Source organism: Mus caroli, unplaced genomic scaffold (assembly GCF_978045245.1).
Source record: "Mus caroli unplaced genomic scaffold, Mus_caroli_1 scaffold_6, whole genome shotgun sequence".
Lineage (NCBI taxonomy): Eukaryota > Metazoa > Chordata > Mammalia > Rodentia > Muridae > Mus > Mus caroli.
In genome coordinates this window covers 67076237-67089772 of record NW_028227261.1, presented here as the reverse complement: position 1 = coordinate 67089772, position 13536 = coordinate 67076237, and the positions used below count along the sequence as shown (strand labels likewise).

The 13536-nt window shown below is 40.6% G+C and overlaps 1 protein-coding gene across 1 annotated transcript in view; it reads right to left on the bottom strand.

The window, feature by feature from the left end:
- Hacd4 (3-hydroxyacyl-CoA dehydratase 4) overlaps nucleotides 1-12869 on the bottom strand; it is a 30968-nt gene extending 18099 nt beyond the window's left edge. The window contains exons 1-4 of the mRNA XM_021161343.3: nucleotides 12787-12869; nucleotides 11397-11500; nucleotides 8862-8989; nucleotides 763-875 (exon numbers count right to left, since the gene is read on the bottom strand). Of these exons, the coding sequence (XP_021017002.1) occupies nucleotides 763-875; nucleotides 8862-8989; nucleotides 11397-11500; nucleotides 12787-12824 (383 nt within the window). The 5' untranslated portion in view covers nucleotides 12825-12869. The remainder of the gene's footprint in view (nucleotides 1-762; nucleotides 876-8861; nucleotides 8990-11396; nucleotides 11501-12786) is intronic.
- Between the last annotated feature and the right edge of the window lie 667 nt (nucleotides 12870-13536).

Below are 13536 nucleotides of genomic sequence, written 5' to 3'. Positions count from 1 at the left end.
TAATAAAGCATTGACCAAAACCAATGGTTTGGGGGTAAGAAAGACTCTCAAGTCATATTCCCTGACTGAAGGAAGTCAGGGCAGGCTCTGAAGCAGTGAGGAGCAAAGGTGCTTGCTGACTTGCCTCCAGGCCCATAGTGGGCTGGACCATCCTCCATCAATTAACAATAACAAAATGCCTCCACAGGCCTATGGGATGGAGGCAATTCTTCAGATGAGGTTCCTTTTTTTCCAGGTCAGGTTGACAACTGAAGCTAACTATGACACCAACTTTGTGGTTTCTGACAAGTAACGAAAGTCCATTATTAAAATAATGCATTCTAGAGGAATGATAAGGTCCCTTCTATTAGTATATAGCTATGAGGTCATTTCAGGTCAGTGTCATGGCAAAGCCTTGTACTGGGGGCCTGAGGGCTCAGATTTGCACTTGAAATACAACGATTGGTTCTCATTTTTCTCCATATGCCCACTGTGGAAAGTCCTACATGTACATTTCTATTTCCATATAAAACAATATGCAGTGAGGTTTATCTGTCTCGTTCACAGTAACCAGTACGAGCAGTTATTACTCATTTCACTAAAGCAATTTTCCCTGTATTATAAGATTGATTGATGATTGAGACAGGGTATCACTATGTAGTACTGGCAGGCCTGGAGTTAGCTATGGAGGCCAGGCTGGCCTTGAACTGACAGAGATTCACCTATCTTTACTTCTGAGATTAAAGGTCTATCCCACCGTGCCCAGCAATTTTGCTTACTTACTTTACCATATCCAGTAGATTCCAAAGGATGAATAAAACACACACTACACATTTCTCTTGGACCTCCTCTTGACTGGTGATCACCCCAAAGAGAATGATCACTCTCTCTGTGAGCTAAAACAAAAACAAATGAAGAATTGTGGTCATCTGTTAGGCCATTTAAGTAATTTTCTAATTTTAAAAAACAGGGCTTTGTTTAAAAGAATGCTTTAACTGGAAATACGTTTTCTAACATATTAACAGTGGCTGTCTCTGAAAGGGCTGTGTTATGAATGACTTTAATTTTGTTTGTTTTCCTGTACTTTTATAGTTATATATAATTAAACAAAGGAAGCATTTTACCTAAGTCAAGATATTTTCTCTCTTCTTGACATATGCACATTTCTATTCATTTTGGCAAACTCCTACTTGAATATCCACTATGAATTAGATCAGCAACTCTCAATTTGTAGGTCATGAGCCCTTTGTGGGGGTCAAACAACCATTCACAGGGGTCACTGAAGACCATAAGAAAACACAGATATTTACATTACGATTCACATCAGTAGCAGAATTACACTTAGTAAGTAGCTATAGAAATAATTTTATGGTTAGGGGTCACCACGACATGAAGAACTATGTTAAAGGGTTGCAGCATTAGGAAGGTTCACAACCACTGGATTAGATAGTACAATAAAAATGGCCCTGCCTTCAGAGTTAGTGGTGGGGAATGTAATTACAGTATGTGCTGCAGAGGGACGCACAGTTAAGGAGATACTTGCTGCCAGAGAGAAGGATGAAGAGAGGTTCATGAGGACAAGTAGCATTTCGCCTGGCTGCTGATTGATGGATGGGAATTACCTAGTAGAGTAGATATGAGGAAAGCCATCCCAGGCAAGAGCAGCCTCCGCAGAAGTAGCAGTGTGATGATCTACACTGCCTTGAGGAGGATCAAGAACCACAGAGAGGCTGGAGTGGGTGGGGTGAAGGAAAAATAGGGAAAGTAAATGAAAACGTGTTTGGGGCTGGATTATTAAGGGTTTTGAATGACAGGCCAGATTTCTATTTTAGCCAATAGAGGAGCCAGTGTAACTTTTTCTTTTCCTCAGGGCAGTAATATAATCCTAACCCTCCTAAGCCAGTGGAAAATAGAAAGAATTTAACACATTCTTGGAATATATGTTATATATGCCAAGTTATAAGCATTTAAAGATCACTGAAAACTCATATATTTTGGGCTTAGCTCCAATTACCAACTTAAATAAAACACAGTCCTCTTTCCCTGAAAAGTTTAAAGTGCCTTGTGTTATATTCACATAGCCCATACAGTCTACATTTTTGTGCTTAAAAGGGCATTTCTCTTTGCTTTCAGTGGTCAAAAAAAAAAAAAAATGAACTCGAGATTGATGGAGTATATTAGTGCCAAAGGAAAAGAAAACATAAAGGGGTTGATGGGTATTTTGTATAGCCGTCTTTCTTTCTTTTTTTTTTTTTTAGCTGATTAAGGAAAAAAATCCTGGGATAATCCACAACAGACTCGTGGGCTTTTAGTGTTAAAAAAAAAAAAAAACCCAAGATTTGTCAACAGCAGTCCACATGATCAGAAATCCACATGTATAAGCTATGTCAGCGTGTTTATGACTACGGAGGTGAGTCAAGAGGGCCCCTGCATGGCTAAGGGGAATTAGACATGATTCAAACTTAGTCAATCTATGGGAGTTATCCATAGAGCTCTTTCCTTTCATCAATCCTTCTCTAAGATATAATGATCTAGTTTCTTGATTTAGCGTATATAAATTCTTCTAAACTGCAATTTAAGTAACTGAGTAACCCATCCTGGCTGACATGACAAACGGCAGCTTTTGGATGTAAGACTTGAGCATCTCACAAATATTCAGGCACCATCTCATCATGGATGGCTTGCAGACCTGGTGGCTAGGAAACGTGTACTTCCTAGTCACCCATGCTATGATCGTAGCATTTAAATTCTCTGGTTTCCAGCTTTCATCCAAGTGAGATGGTTTGGGCTGGGATTACAATGTTCTACATAGAAAGATCCTATCAACTTCAAGTTTTAGAGTGATCAACCATGAGCTTAGACATCTATACTGTGTGCATCCATATGTGTGCATTTCCCGAGGTTTTCTTTTTTGTTTTGTTGGTTTTTAAAATGTTTGTTTGTTTGTTTGTTTGTTTTGCAAAGCATAAGTTCTCTGAGTTTTAGGCATTAACCAAATGCAAGATGAGATAGTGTCTAAGTATTTGGGAGATGCAGCCTCACTGGTAGATTTTCCTCTGCCCTTTAAATGGTAAAGACAGAGGAAAATCTACCAGTGAAGTTGGGGCTATATGATGAAAATATATTAGGACATCAGGGAAGGCTCTGTGAATCCTTGGTGATGGAGTCCCTAGTTGCATAAAAATCAGCAGCGGACATGCCCTCAAGTGCCAGCATGTATACAGAAATAGGGAGCTTCCTGCCACATGAAATGCCACCCTAATTCATTATCTGATAGGTATTGAACTATATTCAATAATGACAAAATAGAGGAATTTTGTTATAGATAGTAAATTGATAAAAGTTGATACTTATTACTTTCTGCCAATTTCAAATTTATAATTTTGTATTTAATCTCCAGCATAACACTAAAAAGGCACTGTTACTATTTATTTGCTTTTACCCAAAAGCATGTGTTTTCCTCGGTGACAATGACTTCCTTCATGTTTGGAATCAAAATCTAGACAATGACTATAAGTCCTGCATTCATGTCGGGGGTGGGGGTGGGGCCTCCAGAACCTAACATCCAGGCAATGGCCCGTTCTTTAAAGGAGTTTCTATAGCTGCTGAGATGGCTCTGCAGGTTATGGCATTTGCCAGGCAGCCCTGGTGACCGGAACATGCAATCCTGAAATCCTTGTAGACTTGTAAAAAGGAAACTGACTCCTCAGCCTTGTCTTCTGACTTCTACATGTGCAGCCAGCACGTATATATTTAATTTAAAAAACTGACAAGTTATATTGTTGAGTGCCAAGGTACATTATAAAAGTGAAGGGTTTCTTGCCTGTGCATGGATGGCTCCAGCAAGAAATTCTAAATAAACTGAGTGTCCATACACAAAAGAATGCATGAAGGTAGGGGTGGGGATTGTTAAGAAGAGCCTTCTAGCAGGATGGGGAGGAGGCATGAAATGCCCAAAAGTCATTAAGAAATGTATGAAACTATAAACAACCTTGTTTTAATTTAAAAAACAGGAAAAAATGGAAGGGTAAAAACTATCCTGACTGTGGGAAGAATTTCTCAACTCAATAAGTTTCAATCTCAAAATTATTATTTTTACCAAAATTATAACTATTTTACATATTACTAACATTTAAAAAAGCACAAAACATGCATTTGTGTGTGCATGTATGCATGTTTGAATGTGAAGAGATATATGTACATATGTGTGAACATATGTGTGGAGCCAGAAGTTGATCTCCAGGGTCGTTTTCTGTTCCTGTCTACCTTGTTCTTGAAGCCAGGTCTTTTTGTGGAACCCAGATCTCATGGATTCATTGAGACCAGCTGGTCAGTACAATCCGGGGCTCCTCCTTTCTCCACCTGCCCAGCACTGGGTCTAGAGGTGGATGCTTTACTGTAAATGTTAATTAACTGTGGCGCAAAGGGGTATGGAGTGAGGCTTGAGTGTATGGTGTGAGTGTGTAGTGTGAATGCATAATGCACGTGTGGGGGTCAGAGGACAATGCTTGGGAATTAGCTTTCTCTCTCCACCTGGGTCCCTGGGGATTGAACTCAGTTTGCCAGATTTGTTGGAACAGCACTTTCCTCACTGAGCAATCTCTCTGGCTATTATTTATCTCAGAACATCCAGGAGGTTCTTGTTTTAATGTCTACTTTGTAAGGAACAGACCATTGTCTGGATGTCAGTTTTGGAGTGGCTACCAACATAACAAAAATGAGAAGATCTGAGTGTTTAGATCATAATAATCCGAGTCATACTTCCAGAGTTTGATTCCAGATCTGTAGGAAGTATTGTTCATGGGACATTTTTCTGCTGAGATAATGAAGACTCTCAGTGGATTTTTAAAAGCCATCCTGCATTTGTAAAGTCACACTATAAAGATCATAGCTTTGTACCTGTTCACTGAAGATCTCCATAGATCAAAATGACAAGACCTGAAGACCCTAACTTCCCCTTCTAGTGAGCTGTATGTGCTCAATACCACAGCAGCTTTATCTCTAGTAATAAAAGCCCGTTCTGAACCCAAGGCATACAGGGAGAAAACTCTGTGAAAAGTTCAAAGATGACTTAGTTTAGCAAAGTAAGCTGCTTCGCAGCCTGGAGAAAGCAGTCTGGAAACCACTGTCCTCTCACAAGAGACTTGGACACTCTCCTTTGAGATGCCTTCCTTGCCTTCAACACAAACAGGAGCCAGAGCTGGTGACGTTGGTTAATACAACAGTGTTCTGGGCACTTGACTACCATGAGTGGAACCTATGCAGGCATGATAATTTAGAGGAAATCATTTGTAGTGTTTTGATTTACAGATTTTTTTTTAAGTTGCATAAGCATGTTTAAGATTGGAGGGGCATCTGCTGCCGTATTCATGGTGGTTGGTGGAGGGGCAGGGATATGGCTCGGAACCACCTGTAGCTGTAGTCAGCTGATCTATATTCCCCTGAGAGTTACCCACGAGGTGAACCTGTCAAGCGCTGTGGGACAAAGGCTTATCTGGGCTTGTTTTCCCCTGTCTTTAAGTTTTATCAAGGAAAGCATCTGAGGCTTCTGCAAGACTGAAGACTCAACACAGCTTCAAATCAACCCTCGGGGGAGGCTGTGTCCCCATTCTACAGTGGTCAGGTTGCTCGGTTTTGGCTTTCTTTAATGAAGTCTATCAAAATCAACTAGTCCCCATTGACTTCTTTAAAAAAAAAAACTGATGTAATGAAATATACAAATTTGATTGGAAGGAAAAGGAAAGGGAAAACCCTTAGCTTTCATTTGTATAGTCATTTTTGGCATGCTTCTTTTGTGTCTTTTGAAGCTTCCCGCTTGAAACTAAGAAAGCAAATCTCTATATTTCTATGTATAATTTAAGTGTTAAGCTCTATGTTATGTTTCTGCATATAATTTAGATGATAAATGATTATTATAAGCAACGGCAGTCTATAAACAGCTTTTTGTGTTAATAGTTTTGGATTTTCCTCATAAGTAATTTAAAAATAAAATATAGATGCCTGTTAAATAACTACTGTCTTACACTGTGTGTTTTCTCTGCTTTTTTGTTTGAACACTTGCATATAATTTTTAAAATTATAGTTTATTGCTTATTGTCAGATATGTGAGTGTAAAACATGTAATAACTCGGAACAATGAACAAACCCAAATCTACCCTCATTCCCTCGGCCCCAGTACTTGCCAGATGGTACATTAGTTGTTCAACTAGCTAATCCTAATCCATGGTTCATGCTGGGTGGAGTTATTTATCTTGACATTTTGGAAACTCTGTTCTCAAAAGAAAGCATTCTGCTGTGGCTTCGCTGTGCTGTGGAGGTAATAGCACAGGAACAGTACAACTCCGCAAACATAGCCTTAGCCTTCTTTGAAGCAGGAGGACACAATGCATTTCTTAAAAAAAAATATTGCATGCAGTCAGCCATAATCAGTGTAAATAACTCAGCTGCTCTAAGTACCATTTCTTCGTTTAAAAATGGGGAAATGAGAACACCACAAATGATTTCACAACCTAGCGTTTTGTTACATTATTTTAAAGCTGAGGCCTTGGGGTCATCCCCTAATGAAGGGATTCTAATTGTCTGCAGAACTTGAACAGGGAAAGGCACAAAATATGAGAATTTACCATGGTGCCTTTATAAGCTTTTCCAATCCCAGTCCAACCTCAAGTTGGCAGTTACAACCTCAAGTAAAAGAGGAAGATGGATAGGCATGTCAGAAGAGCTGTGCTCATCGTCTGGGATATACATAGCGCAGGACGCTCGTCCTCGACCCTGGTACCCTGATCCTTGCTTGTCCTTCCCCAGAGCCAGACTTACAGAGCATCATGCTCCATTAGCACTGGACTTAGTAAAATCACTTTTTAAATAAATATGTCTGCATGTGTATTTACTATTGTTTTTAAGTGACCAAATCAGGAATTGTGTCTTTGGTTACAATGATTTAATGATTTCAGTGATTCAAGGATTTAATTAGTAGTGATTAGAAACCACATTTGAATGTTCTGGAATTTGTACACCTCCCCAAAATTCAGATGTTTGAGCTCTAGAGTAATTTTGCATATTAGGCAAGTCTAGCTAATTTTTTTAAAGGTTTTATCCTTTTTATTTTCAAGTACCCTGAAGAGACAATTTTCCATAATTCTATAGAAAATATTCTTTTTTATATTTATTCTTAAATTAGATATTTTCCTTAATAGCTAATTCTTTCAAGCAAACAATATGTGTGCATTTTCTAGGGATAATTCGAGCTCTCAGGTTTTTTCCCTGACAAGACAAGGTTCTCTAATCTCACAGTGTGCATTAGCAATAGCTAAACACAACCCTTTCTTCTGAAAATGCTTTGTTACCAAGAAATTAGTAATAACCAAGTCAGTCAAAAAAAAAAAAAGAGCCCTTTAAGGAAGAGTGAAAGTGATAATGTGACTCAGATTTTATATGAACTTAATTCAGCCCCTAGTGAACAACCCTCATGATAGGATGCTGCTTTCCTGCACTCTGAGTCTTCGTTCTGCTTTCCAAAAGCGGCATCCCGGTGTATACATCTTGACATTTTCAGAGTACAGCAGGCCCATTCAGCCAGAAACACCAGTAAAGCTTGTTTCTAAATTATTCACTGCTTCTATGACAGATCTGTTTCCCTCGTTAGTTTGTAAAGGAACATGTTTTAAAAAGATTCTCTGAGCTCTTAGCTGGTTAATTTTAATATAACTTTATTATACATCATGACCTCCATTTTTAAATGCTTGTTATGTCAACATATAAAATGCCTTCTTTCTAATGAACAAGGCTTCCCTATTTTTATTTAGTAAGTAAAATGAAATCTACCCCATACCTTTTAAAACATTTGTGTCTGTGTATCTGCGTGTCCGTGTGTGCACCCACACACATGCACATGCCCTCACACTCTCCTGCTGCTATGCATGTATGGAGGTCAGAGGACAACTGTAGAAGTTAATTTTTTCCCTCTACAATGTGAGTTCCAGAAATTAAACTCAGGTCATCATACTCAATGGCAAATGCCCTTACCCGGACATCTTGCCAACCCATTCGTGCCGTACCCGCCTATAGATCCTGTTAATATTTATAATACTAGGCTCTTATTAGATACATGAAGATTAAGCCGTTATTTGTATCCTTTAAATTTTCATGTTACTTCAAGCAAATTAACCCAGGGATCTATAACACTACACCCTGCCAGTTTTAAGTTATGTGTTTATATACCAAGCATTTTGCCAGGTATTTAAATACATTAAGATTCTGATATTTTAGGAAACCATTTGTTTTCAGATTTCTTTTGAGGATACCTAAAATTATGCTCATCTAGATGGCAATTCCATATCCTGGAGTTGTTAAGATGTATATCCATGTAGGAACTCAAAACTTATTTTGTCTTCATGGAAAATACCATTTAATTTTTTTTTTTTTTTTTTTTTTTAGTTTTAATCTAGCAATGATTACCTATGTGGAGTATATACAAGTGAATTTTCAATATTCTGTCAACCTGCTGTTAAAACACTTTTTTGTTTTTAATCCCCTATTCTTTCCCATCAAGCCCGGTGGTTGTGGTAGCATAACCTCGGAGTGGTCCATAGAAGAGCCAGGCATCACAGTAAAAGCATCAACTCTGATCCTTTCCACTTCTGCTCTGCCTCAGAAAGGCACATGTAGAGGGTAAATGGCCATGGACTCTCCAGAAGAGGTTCCAGGCCGTGCGCACACCAGCCAGTGGCACTTCTCAAACACTGCCAATGGGCCATTCTAACTGTTGTGGCTTAGGTAAGGGAATCCTGTGAACAAATTCTACCGTAAAATCACTCGGGGCTATAAATAGGACAAAATAAACACTTAACGAGACTCTACAATAACAGCATGGTTAAACTTACCTGCAAAAACCGTGGGAAAAGCTGATTCGACTCAATGCCAATGTAAATGTGCAGAAGCTCCAAAAGGGAAATGGATTGGCAAACCCGCATAACTAACCCAATAGCGTAAAACGTGTCGGCCATGGAATCTGTGTTAGTGAATGACAAACCAATATGGACATTGTGAGTCAAAACTGCATCTGAACACACATTTGCAGGGTACAGCAAAATACAGATGGGATGCATTTATTGTATGTACAAAAATTATTTTAAATAAGTTACTAACTCGTAGCAATGTGATACATCCCTAGAAAGTACTGTGATACTCACAAGAAGTACTGAGGTACTTACAGAATGTGTGTATAGTTCTTTGTATTTGGTCCTCTTCCAAAAAGAATGGAAACTTAGAAAGTCTTCACAGCCAGAGTTATTGTATTTATTTCCAATATATGAGATTCTTAAGCAATTCGGACACAAACATAATCCATCAGAATGTCATGTCCCCTTGACATGTAGATCATTTGGAGGTGAAGTTACTAAAAGCTGACATGTTCAGCTTTTTCATTGAGAAAAGGGCAATGAGAAAACTGACTTCATAGAAATTTTATGGCAATGACACTGTGGTGCTGTGACGTCACACACCACATTTGCTCGTGCTTGGGTCCTGTACACAGACAGAACTAGTGACTCTGGCTTTGTTTTGAGCACTGAACTTTGGAGTTGGCATTGTGAGAAGACACGACTGAGGTATTCCCTTTAGAGGGAACTGGAATAGAAGGGAACAGTTGGTCCTCTGATGACAAACTTGTTGCTTTAAGATCTTCAATAAAATCCTGCCCCATTCAGAGTCTTCGAAGGGAGATTTTTCTGTTTTTACTGGATTCCAGGTGTTTGTATGATTATAACTGACCAGGCACTGGAGATTCTTATCTTGGTGTTTTTTTTTTAAAGTAAATGCCCCATCACATGCCCCTCTGAGACACAATTGCTGACACACTAGTAGTGCATACTCTTACGCTCTGCCTGTACCTACCATTACACAGTCCTGACAGAAGAAGATAGTGGGGTCACACAAGTTCAAGGCTCTGTTGCTCTTGATCAGCTTGAATCATTGCCTAGAGCAGCTTCTCAGCCTGTGAGCTAGAACCCCCATGCAGGGTCACACAACCTTCCACAGGGGTCATATATCAGATATCCAACATATCAAATATTTACATTAGGATTCATAACTAGAACATTACAGTTATGAAGTAGCAATGAAATAATTTTATGATGGTGGGGTTGAGGGGTGTCACCACAACGTGAGGAACTGTATTAAAGGGTCCCAGCATTAGGAAGGTTGAGAGACACTGGCTTAGGGAATGGAACCGGTCTCCCATTCCATTGTTTCAGGCTTCATTTCCAATGAACAGACCAGTTCTGTTTATCTAATCACAGTAGCTGCTACAATTATGGTGGCAAGACACATGGATAAAGCCACTTTGCCCACTCTAGGGTTAGGGCTACATCAGAATTCTTGCCTGGGGCCTGGGGTGTAAATGAGCTGCAGTCTGCTCACACAGCCTATCCTAACAAGGAAGGTTACAGAACTGATGGCCTCCTACCATTTGTGTTTCAGTCTTCCTCTGGTTGAAAACTCTCAGCTCTCATGGTTGACATTCCAGCCTTCTGCTTTGGCTTTGAGATTAGTAACAAAGGCAAGCTCGTATACATTTTCAGTAAGACTGAGAGACACAGGAGAGTTTGTTACTGTCTATCAGATGAGTGTGATACAGGGGACTCAATTGATGAGTTCAGCATGTTTTTTTTTCCAGCCACACTCGTGTTTGGTTTTAGCTAAACCAGCAGTTGCTCAAATTGTCAAGTCACCAAACAGTTGTAAACTGTAATGACACTTACTCATGTGGGGATGGGACTCAGAGAAGGTTGTTTTGACAATCACTTGGTGATTCACTCTTTAACAATCTGAAGTGAATAGTTTAAAGCATGAATTCTTGACTTTTTAGGAAACTGAAGGAAGCTTATGATTCAAGTCATCAATACCAACTCCTTGTCGGTGACTAGTCATCGGTGTGTGTGTCATGTACGTATTACTTCTTGAGGGATCAAACAGTGTCTTGGGGGCATAAAGTTTGTCATTCAGTTACTGGCCATCTCCAGCTACCCTAAATCTGGGGATGAGAAGCAGTGGAGGAATTTCATTAATTTCTCATTGCTCTGCACAGAATGTCAGGCTGGAACTTACAGACTTTTCAAAATGCGTTTAATTTATGAGTTTTGTGCAGAACCAAAATGGAACATTCCAAAGATAGGTCTTTGCTTTCAGAGCAAACTGGCAGCTCTAGGGCAAGACAGGCCCCTCTCGCCGGGTCTCACCTTCTCCCTGTTCTAAGAAGGTTTAAGTCTGAAATAGTCAAGTATACTTATGGAAAAACAAACTCCAGAGACGTGAATGGTGCCAGATGCAGGATGCACAGAAGTTCAAAATGAAAATCAGTGAGGCCAGATGAATCCAGGGACAATAGTTAAAAATTGAAACCATTTAGGAGTGTTTACCTTTCCCAAATGAGAAGAATCTGACTGTCATATTTGCCAGTATCCATGAGTGGCCACAGAACTGAATTAAGTAATAGATGAAAAGATATACATTCTTCCTATACCTATAAATACAGAAAAAATGCCATTAAACACATCTTTTAATGTAATGTACCAGTAAAATTGAGCAAGCAAAAGAAAACTGTTCCAGGTCAGAATTCTGTATTGGGGTCTTTCACTGGGTTGTCCCTCCAAACCCATGAGAGTCCGATAGAATGAATTTATCTAACAAGAGTATGTTGACTGAAATTGCTTAAAACCAAAGGTCGTTCTTTTCCACACTTCATTCTCATCTCTGATAACATTCTAACCTTGTTTCTCTAACACTTTCAGCCACTGTGAGAAAAGCTTTGAAAGTTGAAGGGGACAGGGAAGAAACACTGATGCAAAGGGACTAATTTGGGCAGCTTGAACTCCAGTAGCTCAGCTTGCCAAATTAACTTGAAAGAGCTGGCTTACAGTTATCAAAGGGGAGTGGTCACAATTGGATTATGACGCAGTCATTGAACACACCTGACTTTTGTGATTGGGGTTGCACTCTCGTTCTTCCTGCCCCTGCCCCCTGTTGTATTTTACAAGGGAAACTAGTTCTCTCCATCAAATGCACATAGAAAGAAGTTTAGTTGCTCAGCAAAAAAAAAAAGGAAGTCAAGCTGAGTGTAAAGCTGTGTGTGTGGGTTCCTGGGGAGAGGATAGCCAGGGTGTAAACTGAATTTAAAAAAGAAAGAAAGAAAGAAAGATAGATTGGTGATTCTTGGTTTGAGGAGCTGGAAAAGGAGGTGAAGGGCTTCCTGATGTGCACAAGGATGTGTAGAGTGGCCATGTTAGTGTTAACAATGACTTCTCTTAGTTGGAAACTTCTGAGAAACAAGATATATAAGCAAACTCTATGGAGCAGTCAACAGATGACCAAAACTGCTATAGGAGTTCAAAGGGGGAAACTCCAAGACAATCAGCATCATGAGGCTTCAGGTAAGAACTCACCCCAGGCCCTAGTTTCTCTGGAATCTGTCCTGTGACAGATGCTGCTGCGACAGGATGCTGTCAAAATCACCCTGCGCCAAAATCTAGGGCGCAGCAAGGACAAGGAAGAGAAGAACTTGTGGGAGTGCACAAAGAGAAGAGGTGGCCATGCAGCCCGCCCTTCCATTTCCTCATCTCCAGAACTAAAAATCCGAAGGAAACAAACAGCAAAGCCTCTGTCCTGAGCTATGGAGGAGAAAATGCAATCCACTAACACCAGGCAAGAGGAGCAGTGTTAAACAGTCAGGAGCTTTGCGGGAGTGAAAGCCGATGGGTGGGCTTCTGCCCAGCTCCCTGGCCCCTCCCTCCCCGCAGCCCCTCGCCCTACCTGGGCTGCAGCCAGGCTGGCAGCACCGAGGGCCCCATGGGCCACAGTCTGCTCTTCTGGCACCTCCGGGAAGCAGCAGGAGTGGGCTGGGAAGGCACTAGGGGCGGGACGCCTCAGGCTGGGCTCGGGAAGGGCGGGGCCTCAACACACTCAGCAAGTTTTGAAAAAAAGCAGAGGTCAGGAGATGGGCAGGAGATGAAAGTCAAATTCCTGCCATGCTGCCCTAGGAGAGCTGGCCAGGCATAGAAAGTATGCGGGATGAACAAGCACATCCGCCCTGAGGCTTTCCAAACTGATCCCAGGCTACTGATCTGTGGCTGGAGACCCCTAAGTTCACCTGCCTATCCTCTTAACTGGATATAACTAGCTCTAAGGGTGCACGATCCTCAGGGTGGCCAGGGCCTTTCTTAGAAGCCCTAAGGTAGGAGAACGGTTCAGGAAGGAAAGCTAAGGACAAATGGCCCAACACCTGTTCAAGCATGAGCCAGAGCCCTCCAGAAATCCATCCCTGACACTTAGAGACCTGGGTGACGGTGGTGTGCATAAATGCTTTTGATCTTTTAAGTTAATGTCATTTATTTAATGTTTAATGTCATTAAGTTAATGTTATTCACTTAAGTTGATGTCGCTGCCCATGGCCAACACTCCCACACACCTTTTCCTGGTTTCTTGGGACAATGGCATCCCATCTCCTACACAGAGTGACCCACCTCCTGGGTTCGTGAAGATCAGATTCCAATTATTCTGTTC